This window comes from Gigantopelta aegis, chromosome 4 (genome assembly GCF_016097555.1).
Source record: "Gigantopelta aegis isolate Gae_Host chromosome 4, Gae_host_genome, whole genome shotgun sequence".
NCBI lineage: Eukaryota > Metazoa > Mollusca > Gastropoda > Neomphalida > Peltospiridae > Gigantopelta > Gigantopelta aegis.
Window position 1 is genome coordinate 91,306,112 of NC_054702.1, and position 16,535 is coordinate 91,322,646.

Below are 16,535 nucleotides of genomic sequence, written 5' to 3' on the forward strand. Positions count from 1 at the left end.
GAAAACATGTACAGTGCGTGTGACAATTACCGTATGCTTGACATCCAATAGCTGATGATTAATAAATCAGTGTGATTTAGTGGTGTAGTTAAACAAAACAAACTTTAACATTTGTTACACACTGTAGGCTACACACGCACTCGCGCATACACACCACACACACAAAATCGGTTTTAAAGGGAGAGTAAACTCAAACATGAACCTTATGTGTTGGAAATATGCATACCCGGACCACCAACACATGTATACTGACACTTTAACAAATGAAAAACGCATCATTATTCCTGCTAACTGTGGGCAGCCATTTTCTTTTCTTTTTTTTTTTTTTTTTTTTTTTTTTTTTTTTTTTTTTTTTTGGATAACAAAATTTATTCATATTACCATTGCTACCAAACAGCTATACAGGGTTGCAAACGAACCACTACATGGATTATAACTAATTTTGAGGGTAGAATAATGGAAACACATGGTAAAATGGTCTCAGGTTAGCACATTTTGCTCGAATATATCTGTATCATTCTTGCCAAATTTGAGGTCCCCCCCCCCCCCCCCCCCCGTCTCGTACGCTTATGTTTTTTCTTCTCGCATTATTTTTCACAACTACAAATCTGACTGGTGCGTTATCAAGTTACATTTTGGGACACAATGCTGTAAAAAAAACTATTAAAAAACTCGCAGCACAACGCTTGGTGGGATCTCAATACACCTGTTACATAGGAGCGCCATAAAATATGGTAGAAATGTAATACAGAAGATAATTCTTAAAATGGTTGTCACTGTCAGACGAAGAACAGTTCTTTTTAATAATTATATGCTCTGTCGCATGATTGCAATATCACCGTCATTTACATAATGGTATGCAAAAACTGAAACAATTTTGCATGATTGTTAATCAATTAATTAGTTTAATTATAGATCCGGCAATGTCGATCTGCGGTTTTGTAATTTCCACCAATTCATTAGTCTTGACTGCAACATCTGACCAAAACAAAATTCACAGTTATTTACTAGCCCAACATTGAATATCACTAGCCATGGGAGTGGGGCTGGGTATGCCATAATCTAGAAGCCCAGGGCATGTAACTTCATAATTAATAAAAAAGAAAAGAATTTGTTTTATTTAAAGACACATTTTATTTACAGTTATATGGCAGCAGACATATGGTTAAGGACCACACAGATATCGAGAGAGGAAACCCGCTGTCGCCACTTAATGGACTACTCTTTTCGATTAGCAGCAAGGGATCTTTTATATGCACTATCCCACAGACAGGGTAGTACATACCACGACCTTTGATATAGCAGTCGTGGTGCACTGGCTGGAACGAGAAATAGTCCAATGGGCCCACTGACTGGGATCGATCCCAGACCGACCGCACATCGAGCGAGCACTTTACCACTGGGCTACGCCCCGCCCTCATAATTAATAAAGTTAAAATTCATACCAATTTTTTAAAAAGAAATCTAGTAGAAATAAAATTTACTATTATTTGTATTTAATTTACCATTAAATTATACAGATTAAATCTCATTTTTAATACTGGAGTGAAGACAAAATGCTAGAACAACCAAGGTATGCAACTTGACTTGCAATATCTCTTTAAGTAAAAAGATAATTCAGTACAAAGAGACTAAAGGTAGAATGCGCATGCTTTAGTAAACTAGTCTTGTGGCACTCCTCTGTGATGATGCAAATGGGGGTGAAATCTCCAGTAAAGGATTTCCTTGGGAGTGGCTGTCCTATAGACAAGGCACTAGATGGAGATCCATGGAATAATCCACTATTTTGCCAAATGCCCATTCGACTGCATTGTGCAGAGATATAGCCCTGATCATGTATTACGGTTTTGTCGTTCAGAATACCTTGGATGTTTCATTAATTTCCTTAAAGACTCTTATCAGAAAAGAAGATTTAACCTATGCAGTTTGATGGTAATTTGTAACTAATTTTCTACTTTATTTATTTAACCTGAACATTCCCTCCCCCCCCCCCCCCCAAAAAAAAAAAGAAAAAAAAGAAAAGAAAGTTATTTAAGATGGCATGGGTTTCAAACTTAATAAATTAGTATGTTTTATATGAATTTTATCTTTATTCATTGTGAAGTTACATGCTAATTCATTGGTTCCCTTTTGACGCAAATGGACAATTGCCTAAAAATTTATATTATTTTCTGCCTCTCTAAAATGTAATAATGTGTGTGTGTTTGTGCATGCACATGTATGCGTTTAATTTGGATACCGTATTGTAAATACTACAGTAGTAGGCTACTAATAAAATAAATATCAAAAGAAAAATAAATCTGTGGAAAAAAAACCCCAAACATTTTACCAAAATATAGGATGAACTTTGTTATATTACAAAGCATAAAAACGTACTTATTTTTTATTACAGTAATATTTGGACAGTTATGACGGGGCTTCTAGATTATGGTGGCCCCACTCCCGTGGCTAGTGATATTCAATGTTGGGCTAGTAAATAACTACTATTGCCATGCCCAACGGCTAGTGAATTTTTGTTAGTCAAATGTTGCTGTTACGTCTATTTTGTAAATATGAATGTCCTGCCCTCACCCCCCCACCCCACCCCACCCCCAGTGTTGTTGTTTTCAAGCTCTATTTCCCGTTTTAGGCTACATATCCGATTATTACTCTTATTTAGTAAAATTGTATTAACTTGTTAGGGCTAGAATTTTTTTTATTCAGGGCTAGTACATTTTGTAAATCACTGATCCCAAGGCTAGTGGATTTTATAAAAATTCTAGAAGCTCTGTATGTCATCATGTAAGTCTTGATATCAAGACCTTAGATCTGATATCTTATTTCATGCAAATCACTTCAACTTAAAACAATACCGGCAACGGCAGTCAGTTAACTGACCTTTGGAATAATCCCTGTAGAAATGGAAAATTCCATTGTTGTTTTTATATGCATGCATGTGCTAACATTTGTGTGAGTTAAAACTACTAAATAAGATTTTGATTTTGTGCCAGAATAACATAAGCTAATTAAATATGGATAATTTTTACCATAACATTGAATAACAATTGTCAAAACGTAGGTCTACTAGATAATTATGGCATATCCAGTCCATTCCAATAAGCCAACAACTTCCAGATTTTAAAAATGCATGCAGTGTCTGCAGTATGTTTCGAGCTCTATTTTTTGAAAAATCCAGCCCAAAACCACATAAGCTGAGTGGCCCTGTCAAAATATAGAGCATTTTCTATGTCTTCTGCTGGCAGGTCTGTAGTATGTGTTTTGCAACATTCGATTCAGTTTCAGTGTGTTTCTTTTTTAACTAGTACCATATTAGCCAGACCCTAAAATCGATGGTCTCCCTTTGTAAAATCATTAGTCTCCCTTAGCCAATAAAGGTGGCCACAGTAAGATCTGTAGACAGTCAAGTAGCTAAGAAATTTTAAGTATATCCAGTTCTTTGCTACATTTTACCTTAAAATTCTTTTTTCTACACAGGAACCAAAATAGGTCAAAAACACATGACCCATATTTCAGTTAAAACATTTGCAGTTTTCTTAATTTATGGTGATCATGCCAAACATATATATCGAAATGTCTGTATGTGCATGTTTATTTTGATGTACTAGTGAGTGAAGTCATACATCAATAATTTTTCTATGGAACCAAATAAGGTCGCTAAAATTTTAAAATGTAAACTAAGGATGTAGATCAATAGAGTTTTACTTTAAAAATATGACTATTACTACAATACATATAGTCAGTATTATATTTCAATAAATATTAAAAAAATATTTAGAAAAGATTTAAAATAGAAATAACGATATAAAGCAATTTGAAAAAACAAAAAAGAAGTTTGTGGCACCTTATGTTGCAAGCAATATTTTAAACACCATGCAGCAATCTGCTGACTGCTAAATGAATAAAAATAATTATAAAAAAACACTTCCTTTTTTATTGATTGCTTCCAGACATAAATTCAGGCATGCAAGTTACAGTTATATACTTTGTTTTTATGACAATTTTTTGCTTCTGTACTTGAAAATAGTAAATAATAATAGTTACGTTTTTCCGTTCAATGAGCAGGGGTAGGCCGATTGTAAGCACGTGTGCATCAAATATGTAAATTTTGCTGCATTATTGGTTCAAGTAACAATTAAAATGTTTCATCAACTAATAATTATAATAAAATTACAAAGCAGTTTTAAAATATACAAGTATTAAGTACCTCAAATCACCAGGGACCCATGCTAGTAATGGCAGCACAGGTCAAAATTTCGGCCATGTATTTGGTCTTTAAAGTTACAAATTCTTCATGCTCAAATTGAAACCTGCCAGATTAAACATGATTTTGTAATTGTGTGTATATATATATATATATATATATATATATACTCTTCAAAAGAAGAAACGCAAAACCACATTGTCGTAACATTTGGAGAATTTATTTAATTATTGAATGGTGAGTCCAATAATTACCAAATGTTGCAGGATTGTTCACAATTCACTCTAGTCCATTGTGAGTAAGTGATAGGACACACCACCAAGGTCAAGGTCATCTGGAGTCAATACCGGGTGTGGCCTCCGCGTGTGTTGACAACTGCCTGGCACCGCCTGCCCATTGAAGCAACCAGAGTACGGATGACGTCCCGGGGGATGGTGGCCCACTCGGCCTGCAAGGCTGCTGCCAGCTCGGGCAGGGTCTGGGGCTGTGGTTGTCGCTGTCGGAGGCGTCGGTCCAACTCGTCCCATAGATGCTCAATTAGGTTCAAATCCGGTGATATCGATGGCCAAGGAAGGACATTAATGTTGTTGTTCTGTAGGAAAGCCGTTGTGAGACGTGCTGTGTGAGGCCTGGCGTTGTCATGTTGGAACACTGCGTTGGCGTTGGCCATAACTGGAACGATGTGTGGCCGGAGGATCTGGTCAATCTAGCCCTGTGCATTCAGGTTGCCCTGCACGTGGACCAGGTCAGTTCTGCCAGTGTGTGAGATGGCTGCCCACACCATGACACTACCCCCGCCGAATCTGTCCACTTCCTGCACGCAGTTTGCCGCATAACGTTCACCACGACGCCTATACACGCGACATCTTCCATCATGACGTCGGAGCAGAAATCGGGACTCGTCACTGAACCACACCTGTCTCCATCGCAGTTGAGGCCATTGTCGATGAATCTGGCACCACTGCAGTCGGAGTCGACGGTGTTGTGGTGTTAAGATGACACCTCGAACTGGACGTCTGGCACGAATTCCTACCTCACGTAGGCGGTTCCGTACGGTCTGGTCGGATATCCTGCGCAAACCTGGTATTGCTGCGGCTGTGGAGGTGGCAGTAGTCAATCGTTCCCGAAGGTGGCGTACCCGGATGTAGCGGTCCTGCCCGGGGGTAGTGACCCGTGGTCGACCGGATCTAGGGAGGTCATGTGTTGATCCATGTTGCTGGTAACGGTCCCACAGTCTGGAGATGGTGCTTGGGGACACATGGAATGCCCTGGCAACGGCCGTTCTGGATTCGCCTGCGTCTAGTCGGCCGATGGCATTGTTTCTCTGCGGTTCACTGAGACATGGCATGTCCTGGATTGTCAACTGTCGGCCAGATACAGAGGCCAGGCAAGCGAACACCCTGCACTTTTATACTGTCGGTGTTCATGTTGCACGTGCAGACAACACACGTGCAGTGGTGACATGGTTTTCACGTGGCTGCGTTTTTGCGAATATTCACATTTTGGAACTTTATTGTACAGTAGCTGCGTTTTATCGAATGTAACCGTGGGAATGTGTTTGGGACATGCAATGACCTTATATTCACAAAGCATGAACCGGTAGGAAACATAAAATCGGAGTTATAACCCATTTGTACCCTTTTGCGTTTCTTTTTTTGAAGAGTATATATATATATATATATATATATATATATATATATATATATATACACACATAGAAGATATTTCATGTTTTTTGTCAAATTAGAGTCGCGCAGGACATGATTGCAAACTTCACGAGATGAGATATAAATCATTTGACAAAAACCATGAAATTTTCTATTTATTATATAACTTTTGGCAATTTACCTTTATTTTTAAAATGCCAGCAGCAAAATAGTTCCGGCTTTCTTACAGTGAAGATAACATTTTTTACAGTGACAATAACACATTTTAGAGTAAACTAGTGAAATTTTCACTCTAGAATGTGTTACTGTCACTGAGTGACTGACAACACTTTTAGTTCACTGATATTTTAAGATATTTCACTAAATGTTTAATAAACATTGGCTTATATCATGTTGTCTTATAGCTTAAGTCACCTCTAGCCCTCCCAGCTAGTAATCTTATAAAAGTACAATATTTTGTGTTTTAGGCTAAAATACAGGACTTGAATAAAGCTGCAAGTGTTTGTTCAAATATTTTCATTTTTTTGCAAAATTTTGATTCTTTTAAAAAAATTTTAATAAAAACTCCAATGAAAACCTATTGCACAATGCAGGTTTTAAAATCTTACATTATTTAACTGGGACATTGTTAACAGCCTGAATGAAATACCAGACCAGTGTCCTTTTCTTTATTTCATACATGTACTAAAATGTAGGTACTGTACTGAAATATACTGCATGTGAACAATAAAAAACATCTTTATTGTTGCTATTATTATTAGTAGTATTTACACTCATTTGGCATTTAGAATACATTAGCCAATCATTCGTAATACTTCAGCCCATAACGATATGATTTCATCAATCTGCCGAGATATTCCAGGGCTTCTTTAATTTTTACAAAATCCACTAGCCATTAGATAGTGATTTTAAAATTTTTACTAGCCATGCTTAAAAATTCACTAGCCCTATATTACTTAATACAGGGCCCCTCCCTAAATTTTGTGAGTTATAATTTTATTATATTTAAAAAAAAAATTACGATCCCTCTCCAAACCTCCCCCAAAGTTCCCTTGGCATTTCACCTCATGTCATTGGGACTCCTACCCCCTAAATGGATTTTCTGGATCCGCCACTGAAAGGTAGTTTGTGATGTCACGTAATATTTAACACTGAATGCATTCCTTTAGCTGAGAGGAGTAATGTCACAGTACAGAAATAAAATGGAGTGAATTTTATAATAATTATACTAAAATTATTAGACTGATTATAAACTAGAAAATATTTCTGGCTCTCGTCCTTTTGTAGATGGTTTTTCGGACACTCATTTCAAGAAAATCAGACCATGGAGCTCGTTAAAGCTCGCTCCAAGGATTGATTTTCTTGAGACTCTTGTCTGAAAAATTGTATGCAAAGAGACATTTGCCTGAAGCTATTATTAATACTCAAACTAATATGCAAGAATAAACACAAAATAATTGCCTAATAGACCCCCCCCCCCCCCCCCCCCAAAATGACCCAAACCATTGTGGTGTTTATTAACAAAACCACTAACAACTAATCCACTGTCCTAGACAAACAGCCCAGATAGCTGAGGTGTCTGTGCCCAGGACAGCATGCTTGAACCTTAACTGGATATAAGTACAAAAATAATTTGAAATGAAAATAAATATTGACAAAAAAACCAGTCAAGATGGCAGAACTTCAATAACTGGCCACATGCCTTATGGCTCCAGCTAATAAACACTTTCTTTTATAATTGTAAATAGTTTCCAAATTATTTCTCCAACCTGCCCGGTTTTACTGTACCAGTACGTACTGTGATACTTCCTCATTTTCTTTTCTTATTTTTAGGGAGCCTAATGTAAGAATACTGACATACCATGACCCATGGCGGGAGGACTAACGAATGCCAGATCACTCAGAAGAAGTCCCATGTACGTGCAGGGCCATCTAAAATCCACTATGGCTGCCTTGCCGTGCCAGAGATCAGTCTTTACTCGTTAATTGGATTTGGAAGCATCTCATATGTGCTGTATTCCATCTTCAGAGATTCTGATGGTTGGTTGGTCATAGCATTAGCATTCTTCGTCATTTCAAATTAGTGATATTTTTAGTGGTACAGTAAAGTACTCTTATAACGAACCGGAAGGGACCATGATACTCCTAGTTAGTTTGTTATAGCAGTAGTTCGTTGTACACTTGCATAAGTTGCTTATTAATAATGTATAGGGAGATAAAATGGGACTTTACGATCAGTTTGTTCTATGCAGTAGTTCGTTTTAAGCATGTTTGTTGTAAGTGATAACTTCAAGGGTCAAATATACAAATGGTAATCTTCAGACTTTAGTTTAGAAGTGTGTAAGCCTTGATATGATCTGGACACAAGGTTAAACATCCACGATTATTGGAACATGTACAGCTGTTTAGGGAACTTACATGTACAGGAGATAAATAACTTATAAATTTACCCTAAGTCTTATAAGTGTACCAGAATTGTGATTGACTTGTTGTCTTTTTGGAGTATGATCTTTACATGTTTTTTAAGAAACAAAATAGCATTAACTTCCACAATGTGTTATAATTATTTTGGTCACTGTATTAAATTATTGTGTATGTGTACTTGTGTGCAGTACAAAGACAAGGGAAAGTCATGTTTATTTAACATCGTCCTAGCACATTTTAAACTACAGTTATATCATATGGTTATTGTGACATTTAGTATAGATAGTGAGAGGCATACTTACTAGACCTTTCAAATAACACCAAGGGATATTTTATTTGCACTTCACCACAGACAGAACTGGTGAAGACATGGAAAATCTGGAACATTCATTAATTATTTTATTTGCACTTCACCACAGACAGAACTGGTGAAGACATGGAAAATCTGGAACATTCATTAATTATTTTTACTTATTTCGTTATATTGGGGTGGAATGTAGCCCAGTGGTAAAGTGTTTGGTAGTGTGCAGTCCGTCTAGGATTGATCCCCATTGGGCCATTGGGCAGTTTCTTGTTCCAGCCAGTGCACCACAAAGGCTCTGGTATGTGCTATCCTGTCTGGAATGGTGCACATAAAGGATCCCTTGCTACTAATGGAAAAATGTAGCAGGTTTGACTCTACGACTGTTAGAATTACAAAATGTTTGACATTCAATAACCGATGATTTAAAAATCAAAGTGCTTTAAATAGTGGTGTCATTAAACAAAACAAACTTTTATTTCAGTGTATCAAGACTATTTGAATGCATATGATTTTGAAGATGGTTGGAAAATCCTTGGTCGTAGAAAGGTATGTTTGATAAAAATTAATGTGCAGAAAGTGTTTTTAACTAGAGTATTTTGATAATTTATTTTCATTTCATTTCAACTTATTTCTGTGCTTATATCTAATTAAAATTCAAACACACCTCGGCTATCTGGGCAGTTTGTCCAGGACAGTAGGTTAGTTGTTAACTGTTGGTGGTTAGTGAGAAAGAAGAGGGTGTAGTGGTCTTACACCTACCCATTGAACCCTTAAGAACTCGCTCTGGGTTGGAGCCGGTACCGGTCTGCGAATCCTGTATCTACCAGCCTGTAGTCCGATGGCTTAACCACGATGCCACTGAGGCTGGTTGATAATTTCTACTTTCCTTCTAAAATGTGGAGTTATCTCCCATGGTCAATAAAACATGCCGACTTAAAAATAAAAGTATAAAAATTGATTACATTTTGATGTGAGTATACATTCACTGTATATCTTATTATTAATGTACTACGTTTTAATTGTTAATTTTACATACAATATTATATTTTTAAAAAGAGTTTATGGTACATGTAATAAATAATTTAAATAGTGCACATATTCTTAAGATTAAATTTGATTAGCTTAATCAACTACAAGATCCAAGTAACTAATTTTAAATAGCATGTACATTTCCCACATTAACAACTTTAAAACTTGTTTATTTTACAGGATATTTCCAACTTTGAGTGGACTTTCTGGTATCGGTATTTTTGGCAATTGGTTCCATGGTATTCAGGACATATTGTGATAAGCAAATTACTGGAGTTTGAGTTTAAAGATGTAAGCATTTTATTATTCATAGCCTGTGTACAGTACAGAAAATAAACAGTGGTTTTGATACAGTAACCAAGACACTGTGATAAAGAAGACATTTTCATGTAGCCTTTCATTCAACATCTTTACCATAGATATATAAATAGTGAAGCACCTTGCCTGTAAAATTAATCAATAAAAATGGGAGTTGAAGCAGGTTGTTTCAAATGTAACAGAAACTTAAAGCCACCTTGACTACGGAAATACAATGAACTTTAACACTGATGCTAGTTCTAATCCAAGTACTTGAATTTACTGGCTAAATACACGAATACGTTTTGACAAGTTCTGTTACATATCCCAACAATGGCGGGTATATCATGTGGTCTGTCTGGGGGTGTAGCCAGAGAGGAAAAAATACTGAGACAAACTCTGACCTGTAAAATAAATATCAATGTCATGGGGGAAAATAAAATAAATCGGGGGAAATTCCAGACGAGGCAAGCTGGCTACACCATTGTCTGTTAAGGTATAGGGCACTTCAGTTTTTGACTGCTATTTGGTATTGTACTATATACATTTGTGTATAAAAATGGGTAATTATTAAAAATCCTTTTATCATGATGCAGCCAAATTTGTTGAAAAGTGTTTTGTAAAGTAATTTCTTTTCTTTTTTTTTGTAAATTAAAAGTAGAACTTATAAAATCCACTAAGCATGGGATCAGTGATTTTTAAAATTTACTAGCCACAATTAAAAATTCACTAGCCCTACTTTACTTTAAGTTAATACAATTTTACTAATAATAGTAAATATCAGATATGTCACCTAAAGAGAGAGAGATAGCTTAAAAATACTAAGATTGGTGGGTGGGGATGGGAGGCAAGATTATTCATATTTACAAAATAGACTAACTGCAATATTTAAAAAAAAGATCATTTCACTAGCCGTCGGGCATGGCAATAGTAGTTATTTACCAGCCCAACACTGAAAATCACTAGACATGGAAGTGGAGCTACCATAATCTAGAAGCCCTGCTGTCAGCAGGCGTTAATTATTTTCTGCAACAGTGACACAATATGGATTTACATAATTATCCATCTTTGATCTTAATTACTTGTTGTAAGATCCTGTAACTGTACTACATGTAATTCAGAAAGCCATCTTGACATTGTGCTAAGTATATGAATAGAATTTCATACATTTTTCAAAATGCTTTAAATAAATTATTAGGTAATTTAACATTTTAAAAAAATATTTAATTTGATCCAAAATAAGATGTAAACAACTTTAAAAAATTTAAAAATCCATTTTGTTGCAGGCACGGAAGCATGTTTTCCTGACGTACTCCTTGGTTTGTGTTAGTTTTGTTCTGGGTTGGAGAGTAGTTCTGTTTTTCATTGGTCACTGCTGCTCAATATTTCTTGTCTCCTCTCTGAAGAGTTCTGTTGCTGTCTGGATAACTAGCCTGTCTCTGTTAGCCACTCTCAACTATGAATACTTCCTTCCTTTTATGGTAAGTTTACATTAATAATATCTTTACTGGTGTCAGTTTCAGATGAACCCACTTGTAACTTAAAGGGACATACCCTAGTTTCAACCCATAAAAATTAACACTAAGTTTAGTTAATCTACAAACCTGAAACACATTTGGATAAAGTTACAGTTGAGTGAAACATGAGCCTGTGACTTTGAAATGGTGAAATACCCTCTGAAAATGAACTAAAACTCTACTCCATAGCTGGTACGTCTCAGACGCACATGCATTTTTTAAAATATGAGAAATGCATTTTGTGATATTAAAAACACCAGGATGACCAAAGACACATCGAATGTACGGAAATTAATAATCTAAACCATAAAATCTAAGTAGAGTATGATTTCAGTTGTCAAAAACGGCTATAATAATCAGAAATATACCTTAGTGTTTAAAAACTAGGGTATGTCCCTTTTAAATGACTAATGAATGCCTGTTAACTACATACCTCAATTTACAGAAAATGGGCCAAAGTAAGGGTTTATAGATCCTTTTGGTATCATGGGTGAACCAGTTTCGGTGAGCATAAGCATTCAGTTCTAAAGCATATCAATATTTATAAACAGACTGTTGTTATCTAAATTGCTACCTTTTTATTAGTGTTTCTATGCTTCAAATGAGCACTAAAGTGGCCGCAATGTAGCAAAGTTTACCGCATATGCATCAAAACATGTAGCATGCATCAGTCGTAAGTATTGTTAACTACGTTACCTGTTTCAATGAGTGAAACATTTAGTGGTATAGCTTACAGCCAAAACTTTCCAACAAAACCTTTTAGTGTTTTATCAAAACATGTATGTTGTTCAACAAAATATGTACTTATAATAATTTATAAAAATTATTTTAAGCCAAATTACAAAATGGAGTCTTCGAGAACCAATGTTAACAGACAATATTTTTGGAAAATGGATATAACAGTTCTGTTGTCTTGCAATCATGTTATAAGTTGAGCAAATGAATGGTTATAATGGTAAAATTGTTTGGTTAAAAAATATAAGCTGCATTCTGAGTTTTAATAAATATATAAACAGAAATCCAGAAAGATGTTTAAAACATATAAGGACCATATATTTTTGGCAAGTATCTGTAAATTGAGTTTTGCCAGTAGACGCCATGACAATTATGTGACTTCAATAACCAGATAGCAGTACAGCTGAGAACAGATAAAATTAGGTTTTAAAATAAAGTTTTCTTTCTAATGACAGTCTTTGAAAATCATAGAAAGAAGGTATTAAGAAATGTGGCATGGTATTGAGTGAGTTATTTTTAAATTTGGCTTTCTTTGCTTGTTTTAACTTTATTTTTACAAAAATTTCTGTTAATATGAAAGACAGTTGTTTACTTTTCCCATGCAAAAGTCAACAATGTCAGAAATCTTCAAATGTACATATTGTTAAGCACAAACAATGCAACCACCAAAACAGTTTCACGGACGATACTTTATGCTTTTCTTATGGTATACAGCTATTCGTATATAGTGACTACTACATGTATGGCATTTATCTACCATTTATCTTATGAGTTGTTTCAAAACATATCTAACTAGTAAAAGCAAGTTGGATATATTTTTAAACCAGTTGTAAGATAAATGATATCTAACTGACATGAGTATAGTATTCCGTGTAATACATATGCTCAAAACCATGTTTGAGAAATTTAAATGCCATCAGTTTTTATAGTGTTAATTTCATTGAAGGGTCGTCACCATAGAGTGCTCAGTGAATTAGATGTTTTTATAGCCGTATCCAACATGGGATACTGCAAATTTTATTTAAATATTTTTCATTACAGCTACATTATATTTCTTTTCTGTTTTTATCTTAAATACTGTAATACAGTTAACGTAGTTAAATCAATGATAAAAAGCAACAACTAAAATGAGGTGCAGAAGTAGCCTCTTGACTTCAGACATATTGTTCCTTAAAACAGATGTGTGTGCTGGGATATGTAATAGTTTCAACACAGTAAATGTTTTGTCTTGTAGAAATGGTTGTGTGCCATTCAAGAAGACACTCAGGAACGAGCTGTCTACCTGTTCCTCTTCGAACTTGCTCTAGTCAATCTGCGCTACACCAGTTTCTGCTTGGAAAAGTGCAAATCTTCCTCTAGTTTGAAAAAGACCCCTGACTGCTATGGCATGCTGGACATGCTGTTATATGTATTTTATATTCCCTTGTTTTTCACGGGGCCACTCCTGACATATGACAAGTTTGTTATTCAGGTAAAGTTGTGTTTTGGCTTTGTTTTTTTTTATTTTAAAAAATAAATAATTCAATACAGTTTTATGGTCCATGTTCCTAGATATGTTGACACGAGTTGAGACAAGTGTCAGATAAACCATCTACCAAAGGACTAGTTCCAGAAATATTTTCTAGTTTAATCAGTCTTATATTTTTAGTATAATTATTCTTGGATCTTAACATCACTCCTCTCGGCTGATAAATATTACATCACTAGAAGGAATACTTTCAGTGTTACAAAGTTCATGACATCACATACTACCTTTGCATCCAGAAGGACGTAATCAACAGGTAGCAACGACAGGTTACCTTCTAAACAATGAAACCGATTAACCAATGAAAAGGGTGCATTACAGTCATGAAGACATGTGCTAGACGTTGTTTCTAGCACAGCCTTTTGGCACCTTTCTACCAGCTGATTGAACTAGAACAGTGTTTATTATACTAAGGGGAGGTCACTCCACTCGTGTTTTGATTGTTAGCAAAAATTGGGTTGTGCGACTTGAGATCTGATTGGATCTGGCAAGTTACATATAATGATACACAAATGTTGCATTTTAATATGCATCATAATTTTTTTTTAGATTAGTTGTGAATGACGTTTTTAATGGAAGTTACTTGAGACAAGGGCTACAAGTAAAATAAACCTAAATATCAGATTCATTTGTGATTTTTTATTTTAATTGAATAAACTTATAATAACATTTTATAAGATAAGTTATTTGTCATTTTAAGTTCTTAATGGAATATTCTTTTTTCAAAATAAATTACAGAATTAATATATTACAATTTGTTTAACTCAGAATTTATATAAAAAGAAAAATTCTTCTTTTTCAGATAAATAATTGCCAGCAAAAGTGGACCTTGGAGAAACTGTATCCCATTCTGAGAGACTTTGTCCGAGTTTTATTTTGGGCCGTTTTTATAGAATTTATTCTTCACTACATGTACTTCAACGCTCTCATGCAGAATGTGCATTTGTTGAAGAGCATATCAGTCTGGACACTGGTTGGCATTGGTTACAGTCAGGGGCAGTTCTTCATGGTCAAGTATCTCGTCATGTACGGTCTTCCTTCCCAGATAGCTCGTCTTGACCACATCGATCCACCCAAGTGGCCAAAGTGTATTTCCTATATCATTCGCTATTCCGACATGTGGAAGTAAGTAGTTGGTGCAGTGTTCATATCCATTTTTTTATAGTTTTAATTAACATACATCCGTCTGTTAACTTTTTCTTGTCCGGACCATATCTTGCATACACATGCATACAGGACCATCAAACCTCACATGTAGGAACAACTTGGGATGGCAGTGTGTCACATAGTATTTGTAGGTCACTGTGACCTACTTTTCAGGGTCTACTGCACATAACAGTAAATCCTTATCCACATCATATCTTGCATATAGATGCATACAGGACCAGCAAAACACATGTTGGAACAACTTGGGATGGTAGTTGGTCCAAAACAAACTGTTCATCCATCCCATTGCAATTTCACATACTTACCATTGAATCATACCTGTAACATATTGATTAATACAAATATGGTTTTCTATCAAACTCCTGATGGACGTATCATGTATCTCAACGGTACTCTTGTTTTTTATGGATTACACAGAAAAGGTGGGTATATATTTAGGTGGTTTTTTTACATCCTCCTCGTCTGCCTTGGTCCATCCTTAATGGCCATGGTGCCCCCTCCCTTGCCTTGGAAACCTAAATATTTTCTTTTTCCATTTTCCATATAGCCAAGGCAATTTTTATTACTTCGACTTTGGCTGCATATATTTTTAAAACAAGCCATGCTACTCATTCAGAACAACAGGACCTGTTTTAGAGAGGAAATGAAGAAAGCTAATGGCCCAAGCTAGCATATAGACCATTTTGGCTCCAATTGCATTTTTATGTCCCAGCAAAAAAAAACGGGCAAAAATTGACGCACTCATTGACCAGAGACCAGACATTTATTTTGTTTGGCCTAATCTGAACATTTGTTTCCATATGTCGTTTATTTCAGTTTGTATAACATTTGGTGGATCTGTAACATTTGTGTGTCCATAGTTCATTCTGCTATTTATCCTATAACTTATCCATGATATCCATGTCATAAACCCATTTGATAATATACTTTATTAACCCGGTTAATAATGGTATGCAAATTTGCGCAAGGTCTCTAGATAATGTGTTGCGCTGGATGGGTCATTTGCTTACAAGCCAACAAGACCCGTGTACCTGAGCGTAACGTTTTCAAAGATTTGTTTAAAATGCGTGACGTCAAACTAATCTGTGCTAATCGTGATGCTGTCATATTATTGATGGTGGTGACTTTAGTACTGTGATTTACTAAAACATTAATTAAAATGTTATTTTAGAAGTGTTATAGGATAAATAGAATTTGCTACTTTTTTTTGTAATATGTAAAATATCGACCTTGTCTAGTTAATCGGTATTTGTCTCAGCAGAGCCTCGACAAATACTGATTAACATACAATGTAGTCTCTGTTGCAGGGGTGGGGAAAAATTAAATTGTCAATCGGTCCCACTTGATGTCGTCACTAGGGAGGGGGGGGGGGCGCAGAAAAGAAAGGAATAAAAAAAAAAAAAAAAAATAAAAGACGATATTTGCCGAATAGTTTTAAAAAAAATCATAGTGACATTTGTATAGTTTTATCTTGAATCATGAACGTGAAACGGTAAACATGAAACTTTTTTTTATCACATCAGTGAAAAAACCCCACAAATTGTATATAATTTACATAATGGAATAAATAATATAAAAAAGGAATAAAAGTTATGAATTTTAATTCCCATATATGTATAAAAAGTACCAGTATTCAATACTGTGTCCTGAAAATTAATAAAAGATGGCA

The 16,535-nt window shown here is 35.3% G+C and overlaps 1 protein-coding gene across 1 annotated transcript in view; it reads left to right on the forward strand.

Moving 5' to 3' along the window:
• The first annotated feature begins 756 nt into the window (after nt 1-756).
• Nucleotides 757-16,535, forward strand: part of LOC121371403 (protein-cysteine N-palmitoyltransferase HHAT-like) — a 59,722-nt gene continuing 43,943 nt past the window's right edge. The window contains exons 1-7 of the mRNA XM_041497273.1: nt 757-855; nt 7,702-7,908; nt 9,078-9,142; nt 9,806-9,916; nt 11,209-11,403; nt 13,409-13,645; nt 14,502-14,824. Of these exons, the coding sequence (XP_041353207.1) occupies nt 7,731-7,908; nt 9,078-9,142; nt 9,806-9,916; nt 11,209-11,403; nt 13,409-13,645; nt 14,502-14,824 (1,109 nt within the window). The 5' untranslated portion in view covers nt 757-855; nt 7,702-7,730. The remainder of the gene's footprint in view (nt 856-7,701; nt 7,909-9,077; nt 9,143-9,805; nt 9,917-11,208; nt 11,404-13,408; nt 13,646-14,501; nt 14,825-16,535) is intronic.